This window comes from Sorex fumeus, unplaced genomic scaffold, assembly GCF_029834395.1.
Source record: "Sorex fumeus unplaced genomic scaffold, SorFum_2.1 ptg000002l, whole genome shotgun sequence".
In the NCBI taxonomy this organism is placed as follows: domain Eukaryota; kingdom Metazoa; phylum Chordata; class Mammalia; order Eulipotyphla; family Soricidae; genus Sorex; species Sorex fumeus.
The window spans coordinates 56,506,055-56,529,479 of NW_026606059.1; the positions used below are offsets into that span (position 1 = coordinate 56,506,055).

A 23,425-nucleotide genomic window follows, 5' to 3' on the forward strand; every position below is an offset into this window, starting at 1 on the left:
GACATCACAGGAGATGAAATTCCTTTAGAAGAGATTCATTCCTTTGGGTTCCTCCTCCTAGGAGCTATTAGAAAAAAATGCTAGTACCCATGGGAGGAATTGCAAGTTAATCAGATCTCAGCACCTGCCTAGTATGCGCTGGGTGTTTTGAAGGGAAGAGAAAATCTGGTTTATTGGGGGTGGAGTTTGGTGTCGGGTCGGGGGAGGAAGAGTAGTCCTGGGATTGAATCTAAAAACTTCGGTCCTGCAACATAGATGTTCTACCATGGAACCATATCCTGGTCCCCTCAGGGTGTAAGTCTGGTCTTGTCAATTTCCTGCTCAGACTCTCCATTCCCCAGGCTTATTAAAAAAGCTGCATATCATTCCTCTTCCCGCCCTTTCTTGTTGGAACACTGCTGGGGGCGGTAGTGTGGGGGTGGGGTTTTACTTTCTGTTGATAGGGAAGGGCTTGTTACCACTGGCTGTCGAAGTCCAGCCTGCAAAACACGTCCAGCCCTCTGAGTTAAGCCAGCTCCCTAGCCTGTAATTCTCTAAATTATTTTTTCTTCATAACACTAACAACACCAAATACCAGATCTACCCTCTTAATATATTAAAAAGTTGTGGGCTTTTTTTTTGGGGGGGGGGCATTATTCAAGAACTGTATGTGATTTCAGCCATCAAATCCCGGTGGGCTGAAAGCAAAGAAAGTGCCTTAGCCCTCCCTGTATCTCGTGCCCCTTGACACATTTCAAAAGGGAGAATACAACCTTGTTAATTATCAGCAAAAAGTGGGGCTGGGAGCTCCAGAATGAACTCATTTTGCGTAATTGAGACTTCATGCCATTGATTAGCAACTCCCTGCTCCAGTTAATTCCAGAAGTTGCTCTCCTCTTCAGGGAATGAGAGAAGGGGGGGGCGGTGCTTTTGAGTCGGCAGAGTGGCCCCGGGAAAAGGGGTCTTCTGCAGCTGTGATAGGTTGCTCCACGCACCTTTGATCTTGCAACTTTCCAAGCCAGAGCATCTCCCATTGTTGAGTAAATCTGATACACATGGTTCCTTTTGTCCCCTCCCAGCCCCATCCCCCCCACCCCCAAGTATTTTCCTCCGGTTGTTTTGCGCTTCAAATGGTCAGTTCAAGGGTCAAAGGGAACAGCCTGGAATTAGGTGCTTAGATTTAAGCTCTTTTAAAAGGCTTACTTGATCCTCCCCCACTTGCCTAGCGGAGGTTAAATCTGCATGGGGGGACGCTGGGAAAATGATGCATCAGTTCCCAAATCAACCTGGGCACGCGGGACTCCTTGGGGGATAAGCCTCCTGCCAGGGCACTGTGCCAGGTTATACCAACACTCGATGCTCCCTCCTGGCGGGGCCTGGAAAAACGACCGTCTGAGTCACGGTGGACGAGCTCAGTTACGCGGACCCACAGTCCGCCGCAGCGCTAATAACGCTCTTCTTGCAAAGGCGAGTCAGTCCACCTCGCCAAGCACCCTGCAACTTGATTGAACTCACAATCGGCTGCGAGGGACACGCCCCCGAACTCTCGGTAATTAATGACACGTTTCTGGCGGTTCGCAATCCTGACTCCGCGTTGGAAGTGCTGAGACTCCCGGGTCGGCCTCTCGTCATCAGAAGCACCCCCATCCCCCCTTTCCCAGCCGGCCAGTCGTGGTTTTCGCGCCCCGCCGAGCGCTCACTGGACGCAGGGCCCTGCGCCACGGGTGCCGCCACCGTGCCAGTCAGTCCCCGGGTGGGGTGGGCGGCGGGGGGCGCCCCGCTCTGCCACGGGCCCATTGTCGGGTGGGCGCTCTCCCCGCCGCGTGCCGACACGCCCTCTCCGGTGCAGGAAGAAGGACCGGGTGGTGCTCGGTGGGTACCGGGAAGAGGGAGACGCACCCAAGTGGTGGGGGGGGGTGGGGTGGGAGGCGGGCGGTGGGAATCCTGCAGCAGCGCTCGCCGGCTCCGGGGAGGCCGGCGTCCGTCCCCAGCGCCTCCTGGGCACGCGCGGCCGGCCCCGCCCGCGTGCGCCGGACGCCAGACCGGGAGCGCGCGTCCTGCCCCCCGCGTCCCCGCGCCAGATCCTCGGCGGCGAGCGCGAGTCCTGCCTGCTGCGCCCCCCGCGCCGGACGCCGGGCCCGGAGCGCGCGTCTCTGCCCCGACCGCGCCCCCGCGCCGGACGCCGGGCCCGGAGCGCGCGTCCTGCCCACCTCCCCCCCCGACCGCGCCCCCCGCGCCCCCGCGCCGGACGCCGGGCCCGGAGCGCGCGTCCTTGGTCCCGCGCCCCCGCGCCGGACGCCAGGCTCGGAGCGCGCGTCCTGCCCCCCGCGCCCCCGCGCCGGACGCTGGGCGGCGAGCGCGCGTGCGCCCCTCCGGACGTCCGCGGGAGCCGAGCCAGAGCGAGCGGCGGGGCCGGGCGCGCAGGAGTGAAAAGGAGGCGGCGGCCGCCGCGGCTGCGAGCAACAGATCCGGGCGCCGTGAGCCTCCCGGCTCTTGCTTGTTGGGCGATTTTTCTCCTAATTAAAAAACCAAAAATTTTTTTTTTAAATTTACATTCGAAAATCTTGCATTTTTTTTTCTTTCTAAATGGCGCTCGTCCCGGGTCAGCGGGCGTTTTTCTCCGCTTCGAGATGGGCTTGGCCGGTTCCGTCTTGGGCACCGGTGGTGGCGGCGGCCTGATTGTCAGTCCTCCCCGGGCATTTTTAAGGCCAGGAGCCGAGCGCGGCTGCATGTAGGAGAATTGCCCTCCACCCACCCACCTCCCCCCCCCTTTTTTTTTCCTTTCTCGCGGCTGCTCGACTTTTCCCGCCCCACGGCCTTGGGTGATTGTGTTTTTATTTTCGGGGCTAGGGAGCTCGTCGCGGTGCTGCACGCCGCGGCTCTGGGCAGAGGGGACGCGCGGCGGACGCGGGTCGCTCGGAGGGGGAGAGCCCCAGCGCGGCCCCCGAGTTGTGTGTGTGTGTGTGTGTCCTGTCCCCGCCGGCGCCGGGAAAATGGAGGCTGTGATCGAGAAGGAATGCAGCGCGCTCGGAGGCCTCTTCCAGACCATCATCAGCGACATGAAGGTAAGGACGCGGGGCGCACCCACCGCCGGCCACCTGCGGGAGCGCCCTGCCCGGTGTCACCTGCCCGCCGGGCCTCACCCGCACGGGAGGCCGGTCTGGGGAGGTGGCGGTGGCGGTGGTGCTGGTGGTGGTGCTGGGTGGGTGTGGGGGGGGGAGGTCCTGCCTTCTCCCCTCCTCTCCTTGTCGGGGTGGGAGAGCGGGCAGAGGGGTTGCGGGAGCCACCCGTGCCCATGGGGTCGGGGGACTCGGGGCCTCCGAGCCAAGTTTCCCCATTGTCTGTCACTGGATGGAGCGTTCGACCCGCCGAGCAGACACTTGATTTCCCCAGGGACGGGGGTTGGGGGTGAGGGCCTGCCCGCTCCCTCGCTTCCCCCCCCCCCCACCCCGTCGCCCCCCATGCCTCGGGTGGCAGAGCCTGAGCGAGGCCTTCCTTGCCCTCCTTGGTTTATCCGGTGCTTGGGAGGCGGGACCCGGGCGGGGGGTGGGGGGGAGGGGGACCCAAGGAAATGAGGTTATTAATTAGGCTGTTGGGAAGCAGGTGAGGAGGGTGTGCTTGCGTTCCCGGGTGGTGAGCAGAGCAGAAGTTCCCAGAGCTGCTGCCTTGCAGGCTCACCCCCCCCACCCCGCTTTCCCCTAGCTCAAGGCAGGGGCGCCCCCTCCCCACCACCGTCTCCCCAAACTGCTTCACTTCCCAGTCCTCCACGCCCAAAGCAAGCGCGCGCGCGCGCGCGGGCACACACACACACACACACACACAGACACACGCACACGCACACATACGCACACATACGCACGCGCACGCGCGCACTCCAGCTGGTCGCTTACGAGGATTGTGACTATTGGGCAGGCACGCGTGCCTCTGTATGTGTGTGTGTGTGTGTGTGTGTGTGTGTGTGTGTGTCGGGGGTGGGGGCGGGGAACACCACCCCAGGCAATCTTTCCTGCAAAGGGTGGTACTGGGGATAACCTGATCCTTGCACGTAGATTATTTTGGTGCAGAGAGGGACCAGAGCTCTGTGTTACTCATCCAAAGGAAATAGCACCCCGCTCGTGTTGTTGGCTGGAGGCGGGAGTAGGGGGCGTTAGGTGTAGGTTTTGGTGGTGTTTTTTTTTTTTTTTCCTTTAATGTGTATTTATGGAGCTTCTCTTTGGCTCTGACCCATCTCCAGTTTGCCTCAGCAGATCCGGGGAGGCGGTGTTTAATGAAAAGCTCGGCTTTCAAAATGAGTGGGCAGCTTTGGAAAGCTGTGCCACGGGTGGGTGTGGACAGGTCCCCCCCCCCCCCCCCCACACACACACACACCCTCCGTGGCTGCCTGGGAGCTGGGATGAGCTTTGTTTGACTGGGGAGAGGGTTCGAGGTTCCTTGGGGGAGGGCATGCTTAGTTGTCAGGGTCTACTTCTCCACCATTTCCAGCCCACCACCTCCTGGCCCAGGGATGAACTTTTTTTTTTCCCCAAGGTGCAGTCATCCTAGGCTTGCCTATTTGGATATGTCACTCTGGCGCCTGCGCCTTTTGTCAGGAATGGACATTCTTGTCCCGTCGCCATCCTCTTCAGAGAGACCCTGTGTGTGAAGGAATGCCTCTAACCCAGCCACTTGAATGTGCCTGGCTGTTCCCTCTTTCCTTCCCTCCTCTCCCCAACCCTCAGTGTTTGTCAAGTGCTCTTTCGAGACCAAGATGAGTGCTTCCCTGCTCCTTCTGGGGGTAATTTTTAGTAACTCGAATTCTGCTCTCCCTTAGAATCCAGTGCGATTTCATGTGAAGTGTACCTGGTGTATTCTGATCACCAGGGGAAGAAGGGGGTAGGTAAAGCTGCCTGTGTGTGTTTTTTAGAGGAGAGAAATGAAAGTCTCCAGGTCCTCCATGCCACCAGGACCCCAGCAACCTTATGGATATGCCTACTGCAGTCTCAGAGGGTTCTCATCGGAAGTTTCTCATTTTTTTTTTCTTTTCTCTTTGTTCCTTAATCCAGAACACAGGCTGGGCCCTTCACATCCACCAGTTTTGATTCAAAGCCCCCAGTAGGTAGCTTCCCGGAGGGTGGGCATCCTGCAGGGCCCTCTGGTTGGGGGTCTTGGGGGTGCTCAGGGTTCGTGAATTTCCTTCTGCAGAATGGCAGTGTAAGGTCCCTTTTCCGCGTGGGAATCTGTAGCTGGAGGTTACACTTCTTTGCCTTTGACTTTGGTATCGTTTGTTCAACATCCTGTGGGGCAGACGTTTATTTACAAGGTTTTCTTTTTCTTTTTTTCTTTGGTGTTGGTTTTGTTAATGGAGGATTTCAAAAGCAAGGGGGAGTGGAAGACATGAACATAGCCGGGAAAGGAGATGGTGGCGATGGTGGTGGTGGGGTGTCTGCAGGATTTCAGACTGTTCTGGGAAGAGAGAGAAGAATCTGATGACTTGTTTATGCAGAAGACAGTTGTTGCATACTGCCTGGGAGTTCTCCTCATCCCGGCTTCTCTGTGGCTTAGCCAGCAGAGATACTTGGGAGGAGAAGGAGGATGACACGGCGTGTTGGATGAGCTGTGTGTGGTGACTCCAAGGCACCCTCAGTTCAAGTCCAGTTTCCATGTCTGAAAGCTGACTTTCCCGTGACCTGCTTATCTCCTTTCCCCCTGGGAACTCCCACCAAGGGGCACACATGCCTCTGGTCCCCTCTCTGTGGCCTGTGAATGACGCCGGTCAGGGTTGGAAGCCCAATGGGGTAGGGCCAGGGTAAGGAAATCCCCCCCCCCCCACCGCCCCCACCCCTCTTTGCTGTATTTGATTCTCTAAAATGTACAGCAGCACAGGAAGGGAGTGAGTTTCCTCTTTGGAAGAAACAAAAATGGAGGCATTTCAAGGCTGACATCCATCTTTGAACACCCAGGACCCCAAGATAGCGGGAGCTCTCGTGGGGAACTTCCCCCCACCCCCACCTCCTCTTGCTCATCCTCCGTGGGGCTGGGCACCCAGCTGTTTGGATGGGGCATTTTACTCTCTTTGGCGGGAAGAGGGTGGGGGCGAGGGAGTCGGGGAGTACGTAGACATCCTCACTATTTTTTTCCACTGGGCCCCAGCAGCAGCAGCAGCAGCAGCTGTTAAACGACTTACTGATTCCTTGAGGAGAGGAAGCCTTGTGTTTTTCCCCTTTCTTCCACCCCGCAGCGGCCATGGTCCCTGTGAACAGCAGTGTGCAAAATCGCTTACTGCCTGCCTTTCCGCCTGGCCCCATAAATCAGCTCATCTGGTGGAGAGCTGGTCCCACAGGAAAGGGGGACCAGAGGTTCATGGGGCTGGGCGGAAGGGCTCTGGGCCCGTTTGCCGGGGGAGCAATAGCCTGGGAGGGGCTGTGTGGACGTCAGAGCAGCTGGTCAACTCCTGGCCCTGGGGCTGCCGTCTTTTATGGCGTCTCTCCCCGAGTCTCACCGCAGTGGGTTTAATCCTGCAAAGAGGTTTGTGCCATTCATGTTTTAAAGGAAACTGATGGTTGCCCCTAGGTGACACCGCCAACCCCCCCCCCCCCCCCCAACACACACAAAAGCAAACAGAAAGGTCTTTAAGGCACTTTTCTTGTGCATGGCTGACCCCAGTTCAATCACCAGCACCCCATATAGTTCAGAAAGGTCTTTAAGGCACTTTTCTTGTGCGTGGCTGACCCCGGTTCAATCACCAGCACCCCATATAGTTCCTGAGCACCACTGGGGGTGATTCCTAAACGCTGCCAGGCATGGTCCAAACCGTCCCCTTCTCAGAATTGGAGATCCACATGACATGCTGCACTAGATTCCTGACAGGTGTACAGCATAAAAGAACTTGGGTAGTGAGCTAGTTTGTATAGCTGGTAAGGCAAGTGTCTTGGGTGTGGCCAACTGGGGTTTGATCCCTGGCACCCTGTACGGTCCCCTGAGCCTTGCCAGGAGTAACCCCTGAGCAATGTTGGGTATAACCCAACCCGTCCCACCCTCTCCCAAAGATTTTCTATTCGTCCTTTCAGAATTGATCGATGTGATGGAGCCGGTGTGGGATTTGGTGATCTTTGAGAGCCTTGAAGACCAGGACATTCTGGTCAAACTCGAGGGCAGTTTGCTCTGTGGATGTTTTCCTCCTTTTAATTAGTAACTTGCTTTGTGTGTGTGTGTGTGTGTGTGTGTCTGTCTGTCTGTGTCTGTGTGTGTTTTAAACCTGGTTGCTAAAACCAAATATTTTCCTCGGCCTTTGTTGCTCAAGATTCTGCATTTCAAGGCGCTGCGTTGGGTCCGAGGCAGGGAGAACTTTGAACGCACTTGGACAGTGTGCCCAGGGTTATATAATGTGAGCGGGGTGAAAAAAGCCCTGATCACACCTTAAATTCTCTAGCCGCCTTCACTTTAGACAGGGGTGTCCTGTTACCAGCACCTGTGCCCAGCAGAATAGGGGCCTTGTTGCCTCTGCCCCCGCCACCCCCACCCGTTTGCCACCAGTATCCTCTCTCCGGAGTTCGGCCTAAAATTAGAACTGCTAAAGGGACTTCTTGAATTCCATCGACATCTTTTGTGGTCAGAAGGCATGCGTGATATTTTTCCCCACTTATCAGAAGATCAAGAATGTGGGTAATGGGCCCAAGAGGTGGATAATGATTTCAGAGTTGTTTTCTTCCCTCTGTTTGGACTTTGGGGTTCCTGTCGAATGGCCGGGTTCCCTTATTTGGTGTTTGTTGGGGGCCTCCCGTGTGGAGGGCCTCCCTGCCGAGCAGTGAAGAGCTGGTGCGCAGGACCTGCCTTTGGACAGCTGCAGCCTTGGGAATCCCCCGCCCCGCTCGCCAAATACCTAATGTTAATACAGTATGGTGGCCCAGAAAGAAGGGTTTATTATAGTCAAGCCTCAGGAAGCGCTGGTCTCCTCAGGACCACCCTTTGCATCTCGATAAAATGTTTTTTTTCTAGGATGGTAGTGGAAACACCCTCCCTGGTGGCTCCCCCAGTGGCCCTGAGCTTGGAGGATCATGGGCCTCTTTGTCACTGGTGCCACACAAAGGCAGGGCCAGCCTTGGAGAGTCCAGATGGCCCCACGCTGGCCTTTCTCCTAGCAAATGGCTGTGTTTGCCCAGAGTTTATGGCTTCCTCTGTTGGAGCCTGGTGGAGAGGGGAGATGCAGTTGCCTGAAATCTACCCTGGAGATGCCCGTTAAGAAACGGAGGGTGTGTTCCAACTCTGTTTTTGCTGTGCATATCTTGCCCCTTTTGTGAAGGAGTAGGTTTTTTTTTTTCTTGACTGAAAGTACTTTTTCGAGCTGAGGTGATAGCACAGCAGGTAGGGTGTTTACCTTGCATGTGGCCAACCCGGGTTTGATTCCCAGCATCCCATATGGTCCCCCGAGCACCGCCAAGGAGTAATTCCTGAGTGCAGATCCAGGGGTAACCCCTGTGCATTGCTGGGTATGACCTGAAACGGAAAAAAAAAGTATTTCCCCCCTCCATTGGTGGTTCCAGGGACTCCAAAGTCCTACAGCTATAGTCATTTGGGGGATAATCCCATGTACATCCTATTCAACCAGATTGCTTTCGACTTCTTGCCGGATGCCGTGGACTCACGTGTTCTGAAATTCCAGTCTGTGATGCCGTAGATGGAGACAGGCAACACTCCTAGGCCGTGGCTGGCAGGGAGGGCAGGGTGGGCTGGAAATTTTCCTCCAGCGATTGATCAGTTCTTTCAGGAGGAGCATGCCCTCCTTAAGTCCTGATGGAGCCCGACTCCAGGCACCCACCTCTCCAAGCTATGAGTTAAGCATGTAAAGATACAGGATTCTCAGGAAAGTTTAATTTCAAATAAGTGAACAAGTTTTCAGTGTCAGTAAAACTTGGAACTTTGAGAGTTTCTTTTTAGCTGCTAATCTCTTAACCTCTGAACTTTTCTTTTGCTTATCCGGGGTAGGGGAAAGGAAAAAACTTACATATTTCAAAAAAAAAGAGTTATCTGTCAATTTGGCCAGCACATTTGAGGTTGTTAAAATGCTTGGAGGGTGAGGAGGCTGGACCTATTGATCCATTAAATGCTTTATCTGTAATTTTCATCTAGGCTTTTTCCATCTTCCCAGGGATGGGTGAGTGCTGGCAAGAGACTTTCCTTCCTTAGTGAGACCATTTCGGAGTTTAAAATGGGTTTGGAAAAAATGAGATCATTATGAATCTGCCATTACTTCTGGGAACTGCCTGGAGGACACTTTCCCCTAAAATCCGCACCTCTCTAAAAACAAAGAAATACCTCTTCTCCACGCCAAAACAAAAGCCAGAGGACAGATTTAGCTGCTTAGGACATCAGACAAGAAGTATTTGGGGCTCCTTAAAGTGAACCGACAGATGCCTTAAGCAGTTTAACTCAAATTTGCAGATGGCACTGCTGATACAGCCTTATTAAGTAGCACACTGGCCGGGAGAGGCACTAAATTAATTGGCTGAGCATTGAGGAAGCCCATTGTATTTTGATTGCTGAGATTTCTTCCTCAAATAGCTGGAGGCTTCAGAAGGTTTCTTCCCAGTACTAACAACGGCACAAAGCAAAACAAAGGATACCCCTCATCCCTAAGCAGAACCCACCCCGTGTTAGTGCCAGAGCAGCCCACCCATAAAATGTATGGCCAGTTGTCCCCACCCGTCAGTAGTCCCAGGTGCTTTTCAGTTTAAGGTACGCCAGCGGGCTACCTGGTGTGTGTTTGGAATCACAGTACTCACGGCCTTTGGAGAATGGGGACAGGAAGTGACTTTCTGGAGGACCTACTCTGTGCCAGGCTTGGTGCCCATTTTACAGTTGAGTAGACAGAGGTTTTGGCACATTTGTCTAAAGCCTATATGGTGAGCTGGACTGAAATTCAGACCTTGGTTGAGTTAATGCTTGAGCTGGAGTTCTTTAAAGGATGCCTGAGTGGGGGCGGAGCGATAGTACAGTGCTCAGGCTTACATGAATCTGCCGTTGGTTCCATCCCCGGCATCCCATGTGGTCCCCCAAGGACTGCCCAAGTGATCCCTGAGTGCTGAGCCAGATGATCCTCGCTGGAGAGTAGGCTGAGGTTGGCTTGTTTTTTTTCTAGAGAAAAGCATTTATGAGCCCAGGGAAGGAATCAGGACCTTGTCTGTGTGAGCCGCAAGCCCAGAGCCAGCCTGGAAATGTGCATATGAGCTGGGTAACTTGGTGGCTGGGTCTGGATGTCACCTTTGCGGAAATGGCTTCCATGGTGATTTGCAGACCTATGTCCACATCCTTCTTGCATCCACAGTCTTGAATAACAGACCACTGGGGTTCCCTCACCTCCTGGGGAAAAGAAGCCTGAGGGCCAGATTGGTCTCTGCTGTGGGTCAGAGGGAGCTGAGCCCTGTCTGAGGCAGGGAGACCACCACAGGACTGCAGCCCCCTCTAATTATCTGAATAAACCAAGTTCATCCAGAGTTCAGTGACTCCTTGCAGAGCTCCTAGCTCTGTGGGGAGGACTCTTCCCTGCCAGGGAGGGGCTTGGTGAGCTTCCTTCGGTTGGGGTGGAGACTGTGGAACCCTTAGCCTCAGGCAGCGATTGCCAACAGCACTCCTTCCTTTGCTGGTTTTGGCCAGTGCCAAGCCTGGCTCTGGTTTCTGAGTGTGGTTTTACCTCTTCCTGTCAAGTTTAAGTTGGTGGAGAGAAAAATAAAATCCTTTGAGTGCCTTTTGAGCTGTGCTTCATTTGTTTTCTTTTCCTTGAAGACTTTGGACAGTGGTGCAGGTATTTGCTTGCTCGGGATGGGGCTTGTTCTGAGTTCTAGAGGGGGATGATTGGGCCTGGGACGGCTTTGCCAGGGTTACTGGACTGAGCAGTGGATGCTGCCCCTGATCCCCCAAGGTTCAGCTTTGGCGGCCACGTCCAGCGGTGCTCCGAGATCACTCCTGGTGGTGCTGGGGACCATATGTGGTGCCCAGGATGGAACCCGGTTGGCTGTGTTAAATGAGTGTTTTACCCATTGTCCTGCCTCTCCGGCCCTGCCTCTGAGGTGCTGATTCCGGGCTGAATTCTGATTTTTAGCCAACCACAGGCTAGACCCGATATCCACCCCCTCAAATGTCTCAGTCAGAGTCTGAGTCGCTCCCGTGTGGATAAGCTGGGCGTGGCTGCACTCCACAAATGCTGGGAACCGATCCCGTGGCACGTTTTCCTGTTCGGTGTGCTTGATGACGAGAGGAGAAATGTAGCATTAAATGGAACTGTAAAAACAGCAAAGCATCTCTTGGATACTTGGCTGTGTTCCAGTATGAGTCGGGTCCTACAGGCTTGTCGGCAGGGATGGAAATTGTCAACCACTGTGACTCTGGCCACCTGTTTCAGCTGAGCTCTCGGAGTGTGACTTGGTCAGCGGAGGAAGAGACATTTCAAATTTGTATTATGATTATTTTGGGCCATGTCCAGCAGTGCTCAGGGGACCGTATGTTGTGCTGAGATTTGAACCTGGGTCAGCTGCAAGCAAGGCAGGACTTTTTTTTTTTTTTTAATTTATTTATTTATTTTTTTTACAGTTGTAGATTTACAATTTTTTGTGCTTGGGTTTCAATTATACAATGATCAGATACCCGTCCCTCCACCAGTGCCCGTTTTTCACCACCATGGATAATATCCCTCCCACCCCCATCTCCCTATCCCCCCCTGTCTCTGTGGCAGGGCAATCCCCTGTGTTCTCTCTCTCCGTTTGGGTGTTGTGGTCTAAGGCAGGACTCTTAACCCCTGTGCTATCGCCCCTTCCCACTTTTAATTTGATGAAACAGCCCTTGGGGGGGGCTCGTGGCTACCTTATTGGACGATGCAAATCTTTTATAAACTGCCCGCTGGGTGAAAAGAGGGGCCTGGTTTTATAACCCAGTTTCCCCCCCACCCTTTTGAGAAAACAGCTGTAAACATGTCATTTAAAGTTTTAAACATTTGCAAAAATATGTTTCACAAGCAAATGTTTTACGTTGTGTGTGTGTGGACACATACTTGCAGATCTTTTTATGAAGGAGTCACCTCTCCACACCGATTAACCAGCCAAGATTTCCTCTGTCCCATTTCCGTGACATCATTGGAGCTGGAACACCTGTCAGTCATGTCCAGCTGACAGGCTGTGGCACCACATTTGCCTGTATTTGATTTATGTCCGATCAATACGTCAGCAACCTGAGACTAATATCCTGGGGGTTGAGGTGTTAGCCAGGACAAGTCACAGCCTCGGCTAGCGCAGGAGAGGGAGAACCGGGGAGTTAGGACTACTCCTGGTTGGGAATGCAGGCTGCTTGTGTCTGGATATAGAACTTTTTCCCTTCCCTTCCCTTCCCTCCCCTCCCCTCCCCTCCCCTCCCCTCCCCTCCCCTCCCCTCCCCTCCTTCCCTCCCTCTCCTTCCTCCCCTCTCTCCTACCCTCCCTCCCTCCCTCCGTCCCTCCCCTTCCTCTCCTTCCTCTCCTCTCCTCCCTTCCTGAACCATTCCGAAGCTCTTCCAGTCACCCTGCTTCTTACTAGCCCGCTCTCTGCTCTCTGCCTCCTGACCGTATCATTGCCTTGAACTCCTTTCCTGGTTTCCAGCCCTTCATTTTCACTCCTTAATCTCTGACTTTCCTCTTCTGTGCTAGAGGTCTAACGAAGGCACGGGCTGTGGGGAGGATTCTGTGTACATGATTTTATTTATTTCTATTTGTGTCTTGACCCTGCCCGGGCAGTGCTCAGGAGTCCCATGAGATGCTGAGGGGGTTGATTCCAGCACTGGCTAGTGTGGGGCTTGGGTCTTGCCGGATTTTCTAAGGGTTAGCGTTCCTTCTTGTTTTGGGGCCTTACCCGCTCTGCGCAGGGCTTGCTCCCTGCTCTTGGTCAGGCTTGCAGGACCGTGTATGTGGTGCCACATGCCAGCGAGCACCTTCCTGCTGGCTGCCTCTCCAGCCTCTGGGGTAGCCTTCTTTCAGCCTGTTGGACTGGGGGACGGCGCCGAGGTCTCCCAGCCAGGCTCCTAATTACCTCCACCACTTCCTAGGACAAACAGGACCCACCTGTGCCCAGCCTTGTGGAGAGATTCCCTTGAAGTTGCAGGAAATGAGACTTCTTTTTTTTTTAATCTTGCTGAGTCAATTACCTGAGTTCATTAGAACCTCCTCTGGCTCCACAGGCCTGTTTGCATTTCTCTTTGCAAACCCACTGTCTGTGTACAGAGGGGAGGGTGGGGGCGAGACAGGGTGGCTGACAGGGGTCCCCAGGACATTTGTTTGAATTTTTGGGTCCTGGGGACATGATGATAGCTACACCCCCCAGTCTTCGCTGAGAGGAGGGAAAGTGAAGTCAGAACAATCAAAAGCTGCTTTTTTGGGGGGGTTGTTTTGATTTTGGGCCGTATCTGGCTATGCTCAGGGGTTACTCCTGGCTCTTCACTCAGTAATTATTCCTGGCAGGTCCTAGAGGACCATATGGATTGCCAGGGATTGAACCTGGTTCAGCTGCGTACAAGGCAAATGCCCTACCATCTGAGCTATCCAGCTCTAGGGGTGACTTTTTTTTTTCATAAAACAAAACAAAAACAGAAATCTCCCCCCCTCCTTTATTTAAACGCTGTGATTTACAAAGTTGTTCGTGATGACTTGTTACAGGCATTCAGTACTCCAATGCCAGTCCCACCACCACTCACTGTCTTCTTCCCTCCACCATTGGCAAGAGCAGCTGCTTTTGCAAAGTCCTTTCTTTCTCTCTCCACAGGGTTGGGGTGTCTCTTTGGAAAGACCCTATTGGTGTCTTTGTGTGTCACAAAGTGTCCCATCCCCTCCCAAGACTCGGCCAGCTGGGGCTTCCTCCTCGCTGCTGAAGTCAGGTTGGCAGCCTTGCCCTTGAGGTGGTTCTGAGTGGTATGCCCCCACCCCCACCACCACCACCAACTGGACCCTGAGCCTCTTAGAACGCACCCTGTGCTCCTGGTTTATTCTGCTCATCCCAGGACAGCGTGGGTTGGTCCTCAAGCTGAAGAGGGCCAGGGAGGTCCTGTGTGTATGGCCTTCCTGACGGGCCAGCTGCTTCTCATCAGCTGCCCATCTGCCGGGATCGTGCGGGGGTGGGTGACGCTGCAACTTGGAAGACATCTGTCTCTTTAGGATTCTTTTGCTGCCCACCCCCCACCCCCCAACCCTAGGGCCTCACGCAGGCAAGTGCTCTGCCACTGAGTGCCACCCCGGGCCCTCCTGCAGGCATTTTTCTGCCTGCTTTATTGACTTCTTGACCTCTTTGTGATTTTTTTCTTTCTGCCTTAAGTAACTGCCCTTGACATTGAAGCCTGACCCTGCCCTATCCTAGGCCTGTGACTCCAGCAAGGCCCTCAAGGCTCAGTTTTCTTTTCTGCTTCATGGTGTGAAGGGGGAGTGGGGAAGGGGTGTAGTGTGGGGGGTCGGGGAGGGGGTAATCACTTCTCTCGCAGTGTCATTGAGGGTCCCAGGAAAGTGCATGCCCAGGGTTCCGCGGCAGTGAGCACTGAATAGAACGCCGTGTCACTGGGCTCACTGGCCTTTTGGTGGCTAGCAGTTTCCTGCAGGTAGCTGAATGCCCTCAGGTGTCTAAGGAAGTCCAGGCCCTGCTCTCTCTGCTTGCGGAACGGAATCAAAAGGAAAGTGACATGCTGTTCAGTTTTCAGCAGAAATCTTCTGAGAGATCTGGCACCAGACACAATCAGCAAATCACCCTGACACGCCCGCTGTGTGCCAGGCACTGTCTGGGTGAGAGGGGCACGCCTGGGGACCCGGACCTTGCCCCGAACTCTCTCCCTGAAGGAAGGGGACGAGGCAGGTGGTTGGAGGTGGCTGTAGGGCTTTGCTGGGGCCTCTGCAGGGCCTCTGACTCCCACGGGGAGGGGGAGGAAGGAGTCGAGCGTCTACAGGTGGCACCCAGGCCAAGAACTCCATTGCATTGTATTTAACATGAACTTAGAGCTCACCACTGGGCATGATTTTTCTACTTTACAATTAGACTCTGCGACTTTTTCTCAAAGAAAATGAATGTACATCTTTTTTTTATTATTAATATTTTATTTTTTTTTAATGAATCATCGTGAGATACAGTTACAGACTTGCAAACTTTTGTGCTTAACGTTTCAGTCATACAATGATCGAGTACCCATCCCTCCGCCAGTGCCCATTCTCCACCACCAATGGTCCCGGTATCCCTCCCACCATCACAACCACCTCCCTCCCGCCCTTGCCTCTGTGGCAGGCACATTCCCTTTCACTGTCTCTCTCCTTTAGGGGGTTGTGGTTTGCAGTGCAGGTATTAAATGGCCATCCTGTTCGGTCTATAGTCTACTTTCATGTGCATCTATTTTTTTAACTGTCATATTTGGGCTAGAATTTTAGGGAATTAAGTTTGTTTCAAGACAGCAGTGATCCAATAGGATAGACTTCTCCCAGCTGCCCAGCGTGGGAGTTGGGGTTATCCTGCCCATTTGCTGGGTGGGGAGGCAAGGACCCGGGAGCTTTAGCCCTTTGCCTGCTTACATCACGACACAGGGGGTGTGGGGAGAGCTAGGGTCCGAGCTGAGCTCTTCTGACTCCAGAGTTTGTGCTCAGGAGCATCCCTGCACCCCGGCTTCAGCATTTCCTTCACAGAGTCTCAGTTAAGTACATTTAGCACATCTATAGCATTGTAGCACTGTCCTCGCGTTGTTCATCGGTTTGCTTGAGCGGGCACCAGTGACGTCTCCATTGTGAGACTTGTTGTTACTGTTTTTAGCATATCGAATACGCCACGGGGAGCTTGCCAGGCTCTGCCATGTGGGCGGGATACTCTCGGTAGCTTGCCGGCCTCTCCGAGGGGAACAGAGGAATCGAACCTGGGTTGCCGCATGCAAGGCAAATGCCCTACCTGCTGTGCTATGGCTCCAGCACGTAGCACGTCGTTTTGATTTTTTTTGTTTTTTTTCTGTTTTTGTCTTTAGGACTCAGGAGGAATCAGATAAAGCAGAGGACCCTGGGCTCTTCTCCCAGTGAGCGGCTCCCATAAGCCCAGGGGTTGCCCTGGTTCTTATTTTTGAGTTGGGGGGGCTTGACGGGCCAGAGACAGGACCGGCTGGGGGCTGGCTTGTCAGCTGCAGGGGAGGTATGTTGCGAGTGGGGCCTTCAGGGTGACAGCTGCTTGCTTGATCTGTGGGCCCACATGAGTTTGGGCTGGAGAGACCCCCGAGGAAGACTTGTGCACCCCTGCACGAGACAGTGCAAAACAGGAAAGGGCGTAGGTGTGCAGCACAGGCCCTGCTGGGTCCCAGGCCTGGCTGGGGCCTGCTCTCAGCTGAGCCGAAGCCTGGCTATTAAGGAAGTCTTTGAGTTCGCTCTAATGGCCCCTCTTTGTTTTGAAGTGATTGTTTACTGAACCTTCAAAGCCAGCGCGCCTGCAGGATGTGATCCGGGCCCTGAGTCATTGGATGAGACACCCCAAGAGGAAGCAAGTAGTGGGGAGCAGAGCCAGGAGGCAGCCCCTAGCCAGACCTGGGGCTCTGTATACCCGGCGGCTCCTGGAGGGATCGGTGCTGTGGGGTGGGGGGGACCGAGATCCCCCTGCACCCAGAAGTAGACCTGGAGCCGGCTCCCCTGGAACCTGGCCTCTTTGATGTGGAGCTGGTCTTAATTAGGGACACCCTAATTAAGTCACTGGAGGAGGAAGCTTTTTCCTTAAAAAAAAAAAATAGCCAGTGTTTTGAGAGCATTGCATGAGGGATTACTCCTAATGGTTATGTAAGGGATTTAAAGTCAATGGAAGAAAAACTCAGAAACCTCATCGAAGTCGGAAGCAAAGTCGTTCATAACCGCTGGGTTGCCCAGTGGGCTGTAGACACGTGTTCCAGACAGAGGCTCTCGCCTCAATGTGCGAGGAATGCTTTCTTTCCCTCCCCCTGCCTCTCCTTGTAAGTGATTACAGCCCACAGGTTTATTTTTATTTTTTAATTTTTTTATTATTGAATCACTGTGAGATAGTTACAAAGCTTTCGTGTTTGAGTTTCAGTCATACGGTGATCAAACACCCATCCCTCCACCAGTGCACATTCTCCACCACCACTCTTTCCAGCCGTGCCCCTGCCTCCATGGCAGACAATTTCCCCCATACTTTCCCTCTGCTTTTGTACAGCCCACAGTTTTATTTATTTTTTAAAATATTTTTTTTTATTTTTTAATTTTTATTAGTGAAACACCATGAGGTATAGTTGTAGACTTACAAATTGTTGTGCTTGGGTTTCAGTTATACAATGATCCCGTCTCTCCACCAGAGCCCATTCTCCACCACCACTGATCCCAGTATCCCTTCCACCCCCATCCCACTCTGCCTCAGTGGCAGGGCACTCCCTTTTGTTCTCTCTCTTCTTTTGGGTGCTGTGGTTTGCAAAAGAGGCATTGAGTGGCAATCATGTTCGGTCTAGAGTCTACTTTCAGCATGCATCTCTCATCCTGCAGCCCACAGTTTTAAAGACTGTTCAGTGTCCCGCTGTCCGTAGTTCCCATTGGCCTTTGTGCACCCACTGTGTGCTGGGCTTCCTGTAAAGCCTTGGGTACAGCAGTAAGTGGGGGCCCTCCCCTTCCTGGTCCTTCTTGCTGTTGTATTGGGATGGTGGTGAGGACCACGGGGCGGATGCCATCATTTACCTCGCATTTGAGCGCCGGCTTGTGAATTAAGTGCCTTAGAGAGAGCCTGTCCTGGCAGTTGGAGCGTGGACACATCCCTGGGAGCAAGTGCCGGGCCTGAGCCCATGGAGCACTTGATCAGGCTGCCTCCACTTTGACTTCAATTTTTTTTTTTTATATTTGGAGATGGGGTGGGTTGCACCCAGTAGTGCTTGTGGTGGCTGCTCCTGGTGGTGCTCAGGGATTGAGCCTGGGCCAGAGCATGCCCTCCGGCCTGTTGAACTGGCACTCGTGTGTGTTTGTGTGTGTGTGTGTGTGTGTGTGCGTTTAATTTTCCTGAGCCACACTGGTGCTGCTCAGGCCTTACTCCTGGCTCTGCGCTCAGGGATCCCTCCTGGCGGGTGTCAGCTGGTGGGAGAGGGGAGCACAGGAATGATACCAGGGCTGAAAGGGCCCATGATTGGGGAAAGGTTGAGATAAACTGCCTTAGACCCCAGAACAGACTTTTGTGGAAATGTCCTGGAGTGGTGGTGAGGACCATGGGGCAGATGTTAGGGACAGAACCCAGATGGGATGCCTATCTGAAACCGGCTACAGGCGCCCTACCTGCTGTACTCACTCAGGCCCTGTGAGTCTAATTTTTTAAGCCACTCTGCAGTGGATCTATTGTGATAGCTGGACATGGGTTGCCATTGATGTTTTTCCTGGCAGGCCTTATCGTGGGTCAAAGGTACCTTGGGTTCAGGGCCCATTGCACAGTCCCTTCCAGAAAGCGCCGATTAGGTCCTTTTCTGAGTTTACCTGTCATGACGGAGCCTGACACAGACCCAGGCCTGGGGAAATGACTGAGGCCAACCACCTCCAAGGCTCTTAGCTCCTGCCTAGACCCTGACATCCTCTGGGGAGGGTTTCCAGGGAGATTTCTGGGTGCCGCCTCTGAGGTGGTGTTCACATAGCGCTGGGGCTGGGGCTCAGGCCTGAGTAATCCTTCCTCTGAATGGATTGAGTTGGTGACGGGATTTCCATTTCCCGAACCCATAAGCTTTTATTTCCTGGGTGGGGTGGTTGGTGAATGAGTAGGAACTCCCTCTCTGCTCACCCCCAGTTCCCCTCAACCACCCTCGCCTGGGGCATGTCCTGGGGGAGAAAATGACGTCAAAAACAGGCCTCATCTTCTATATCTTCCTTGGCTCATTCTGCTTTTTCCTGCCTTCCTATTAGGTAAAGTCATCACCCTGCCAAGCACACCCAACCTTCTCCAGTCCCTTATATTTAGAGTGTGAGCCTCTCTGAAAGCCGGGGCATCTCTGGCTTCCTCTCAGCCTTCTGACCGACCGGTCAGCCCTGATCCCTTCACACTTAGGCCTCTTTAGCCCTGCCCGGTCTGCGCCCTGCTTGGTGCCGACGCGTAGTAGGTGCTCATTAAATATCTGATTCAGCATGGCCAGCTCACTGCAGCCGCACTCACCTGCTTTTATGGTGCTCCTTAAAAAAAAAAAAAAGGCCAGCCAGCCTCCGAGAACACGTGGACTCTCTCATTTACTCTCATTACCGTCCTTTGAGGCTGGACCACCAGAAGCAGCGTCTACGGATGAAGACAGGGTGGCAGCCGGTGACTAAGTCAGAGACCACCCAGCAGGCGGGTGCCACATTGGGCGGTCTGCCTTGAGAGTCGGCCCGCTCCCTTCTCTGGCCCTGCACTGACTGTCCATAGGCCCCTCTAGTCCAGCACTTCTCACCTGGGGGCTTAGTGGTTCTCTGGGGTTCCCCAGGTATTCCAAGGGGTGAAAATCACATAAACGGGGGGAGGGTACAGCATGAAACTTAGGAGGGGGGGCGTCAGCTGGCGGGATGGAGGAGAACAGGAATGATACCCGGGCTGAAAGGGGGCCATGGTTGGGGAAAGTTCGAGATAAACTGCCTTAGACCCCAGAACAGACCTTTGTGGAAAGACACTGTAAGCCAGGCAGCAACTGTGGGAATGAGCCATGTTCTGTCTCTTGTTCCTTGCACCCCCAGGGGTCAACGGGTGCCGAGAAGGAGGCTCTGCTGAGTGGGGGAGGGGGAGTGTGTTCAGGGGACGGTGGTGTGTGCAGAGGGCGGCAAGACTGTTGCTCACAGCCTTGCCTGATAAGGCCATCACAGTCCCTCCTGGGAGAAGTCACAGTTTAAAGGGGAACAGAGCCACCAGAGCCACAGACACCTCCCTCCCCACCAGTCACGGCTGCATAACTGTGAGTAGGGACTGGAGCGATAGTCCAGTGGGTGGTGCTCCCTCCTTGGCACCCCATATGGCTCCATGGGCCCTGTCAGGAGTGATCTCTGAGCACTGTCAGGGGAGACCCAAACTCCCCTCCACCCCCCAATAAGCACGAGTAGTTGGGAGCTGGGTGGGGAGGCATGCCAGAGAGGATGGGATGGGTCTTGACACGCAGCCCCCCAGTGTTGGGAGCTGGCCTCGTGTGTGTAGGTCACCAAGTGCTGTGTCCAGCTCAGGTGTGTTGTCTCATAGACAGGTGTGTGTGGAGGAACGAACTGATGGAGCTGGAGCTTTGGACTCCGTAGAGTGGGATGGAAGTTTTCACGGGGACAGATCATACATGCTTATTATTCTGGGGGTGCTTCTATGCAACCGACTTTCCTTACCAGTGTGTAGGTAAGAAAGCCATGAAAAGAATTACTGTCACTGTCCTCCCGTTGTTCATCGATTTGCTCGAGCGGGCCCAGTAATGTCTCCTTTGTGACAATTGTTACTGTGTTTGGCATATCGAATACCTCACGGGTAGCTTGCCAGGCTTTGCCCTGTGGGCGAGATACTCTTGGTAGCTTGCCGGGCTCTCCGAGAGGAGTGGAGGAATTGAACTCGGGTCGACCATGTTGGCCGCTTGCAAGGCAAATGCCCTACCCGCTGTGCTATCGCTCCAGCCCAAGAAAAAAAATAAAAAAGGAAAAAGAAGGGGGGCTGGGTCTGAGGGCAGACCTCCCTTTAGCCTCAGGCCAATGACTGCACCCAGAAAGGTGCTCCTGGCTCTTCCCAGGGCAGAGGCAGTTCCAGGTTCTAAGGGAGGTGTTCAGTGTGGGGCTGTCGGGAGAGCCTTTTACAGGGATGGGGTGTTCATCACCACTGAGGGGGAAAAAATGGTGCTTGGCAGGTGGCAGGCTTGGGCTTTTGCAAACTTGTTCCCCTGGGTGGGCGCTGGCTGGCCTGGAAAGTAGGTCTTGGCCCCTGCCACCCCATCCCCCCCATCTCTGTCTCTGGAACGATATGAAATAATAAAGCAGCGGTGACAATTGGAGGAGATGAGATGCATGGGGGGAATGGCAAAGGAGGGGTGGGTGGGGAGGTGGGGCGAGGGGGCCGGGTCTCACTTCACCTGGGAGAAGTCGCCTGGTCCTGCCCCAGTCCCGCTGACTCCCCCGGAGCCCTGCTCCTTCTGCTCCATCAAGGGCCCCGCCCCTCCTCCCCAGCTAAAAAAATAAAAAAAAGAAGTGGGATTTCATTTTCTAAGGTATGTAGGCCATGGGAGGGAGACACACTAATTTTGCAGAAGGTAAAAAATAGCCGCGGACGAGTAGTTGCAGTGGGAGAAGCCCCAAGGATGCGGTGACTTTGGTCCTGCAGGCCCGACTGGCCCCTCCGTGCGGGCTGGTCTCTTCCTAGGTCAGCTGCTGAACCGCCCGCACGGCGTCGGAGGTTTCCATCTCAGTGTCGCTCATGACATTCCACGTATTTTTTTTTTTTAAATTTTGGCGGTGACAAGGGTTCAAACCCGTGGGCTCGCCCAGGCAAGGAGTGAGCCACAGCCCTGGCCCCTAATTAAATGTGGCTATGCCCAGGTGGCTGCAGGTATGCCCAGGTGGCTGCGAGTGCCCCTTTTGATGGCCCAGGACAGACAAAGGAATGTTTATGGCTTAGAGACCGACACAGTGCTGCTTGGAAGACACGGTGGACACGATTTGTTTGGGTCTTGCTTTTATTCCAATACTCGACACCTTTTGTCGGAAAGCAGAAATTCTGGACATGGAACCGGGAGACACGGGGGTGGGGGGGGAACCTTGCTGTAATTAGGGTTACAAATGGAGCCTTTGGCCTGCGCCAGGGGGGGCTGGCTGGAGGGGGCACCTTTTGTGGTGCAGTCTTCCTTTTCATTGGCATATTTATTGCCTGGTGAGCCGGGGCAAGTGGCTGAGGGTGGGCGTGAGTGCGAGGAAGCAACCATTGATTAGCCCCAAGGCTGTCATCCACTTGACGGACAGGGATAATTAGTGGATTAGGCAAGCCCCAATCAGAGAATAAAAGCCCGGGAATGGGTTTTATGATGGATGGGCTTCCTCGGTGCCTTTCATCTGAGGATCTTAGGAGTCCTTCATCTCCCAGGGAAGGGTGGTTTGGGGGACAAAGCTGTGACAGGCATTCACGGGACCTGTCCATCACCTCACCCAGCACAGATTCTGGCCCGGCCTTGAGGCCCAGATGTCTTGAGGCCCACTCCTCCCCCACCAGAAGGGGCCTGGTTCTTGGCGCCAGAACGATGACACAGGGAATAGGGTGCTTGGGGTGGCCTTGCACGCCACCAAACTGGGTTAGATCCCTGGCATCCCATATGATCTCCCGAGCCTGCCGGGAGTGATCCCTGAGCACAGAGCCAGGAGTCAGCCCTGAGCACTGCCAGGTGTGGGACTAAAACACAAAAGAATAGAGAAGGGGCCTGGTTCCTCCAGAAGCTTCACTTCTCATGTGCCTGGAGTCTGAACTCACTCAAGGGGGTGCTGAGAAGCAGGAGGGGTTGCTGCTGGGGGCCTGGCTCCCCCCACGCTCCCTAAAGAGGTGCCCGTCCCTGCGGTGGGGACGGCATGGCAGGGAGGCACCAAGCACTGGAGATAAAGTGACCATAGTCCTGCCCCTTAGGACAGCTACTGGACTGTGACCAGAGCTGTTTCTGTCTGGCCTGTTTCTACGCAAAAAAAGGGAGAACAGTTGATCTTTGTTGTGCTTGGCAAGTGTCATGACTGTCTCTAGGTTGACCTTCCAGTCCCCCAGGGCCTTGGCCTTGGTGATGGGGTGTTGTGTGTCTGGGGGAGGGGGCCCTTCCCCACCTTGCCCTGGCTCCACCGCGGGATGCAGGGTTCAGCCTGGGTGGGGGGAAGGGGAGGGGCTGCATTTCTTGCTACACTCCCCAGCATCAGGACCCACCCGGCCTCTGGGCCAGAGTCAGCCAGAGGATGGGGGTGGGGAGGGGTGATCAAATTTCAGCCCAGACTCTTGTGGGACTGTCCCTCCCTGCCTCAGTTTCCCCAGCTGTATCACGATGGGAGCACCTGCCTCATGCCATGTGGTGGGCCTGGCAAGAAGTGTGGGACTCCAGCTCCTCACAGCTGGTCTGTGGGCCCTGTAACCACAGCAGCCTCCCTCCCTCTGCGGAAACAGCCGGGTCCCAGCCCCACCCCCGCCGGCCCACGTGATCAGGATCAGCCGCTTTTATTTGGGTTTGGGCGTGGGAGTGGCCCGCGTGGCAGTGCCCAGGGACCCTCCTCAGGGGTTGCTCAGGGCTTGGCTGCGTGCAGGACCATGCCTTCTCTGCTGCAGATCTGTCTCTGTCTGTTGCGCACCTGCTGGACCCGGGGGTCTGGAGCACTGAGATGCTGGTGGAGGGGCTGGAAAGGGGCCGCCCAGTGGCCAGCCTGCAGGCTGGGGAACCTTTGCCCTGGGCCTCAGGGCAGGCTGGGGGGGGGTGGGTGGGTGGGTGGGGCCGGGAAGTGGCAAGGCTTCCCATCCTCTCCTCCCCTTCCCCCCACCCC

General features: G+C 54.6%; 1 protein-coding gene across 7 annotated transcripts in view; it reads left to right on the forward strand.

The window, feature by feature from the left end:
• The first annotated feature begins 1,835 nt into the window (after nucleotides 1-1,835).
• MTSS1 (MTSS I-BAR domain containing 1) overlaps nucleotides 1,836-23,425 on the forward strand; it is a 145,258-nt gene continuing 123,668 nt past the window's right edge. For 4 of the 7 annotated variants that reach the window (XM_056135819.1, XM_056135993.1, XM_056136128.1 and 1 more), the window contains exon 1: nucleotides 2,816-3,044. In XM_056135819.1, the coding sequence (XP_055991794.1) occupies nucleotides 2,973-3,044 (72 nt within the window). In that variant the 5' untranslated portion in view covers nucleotides 2,816-2,972. Of the gene's footprint in view, nucleotides 1,852-2,519; nucleotides 3,045-23,425 lie in introns of those variants that run through there. The other 3 variants (XM_056135906.1, XM_056136205.1, XM_056136077.1) reach the window with 2 other exon arrangements.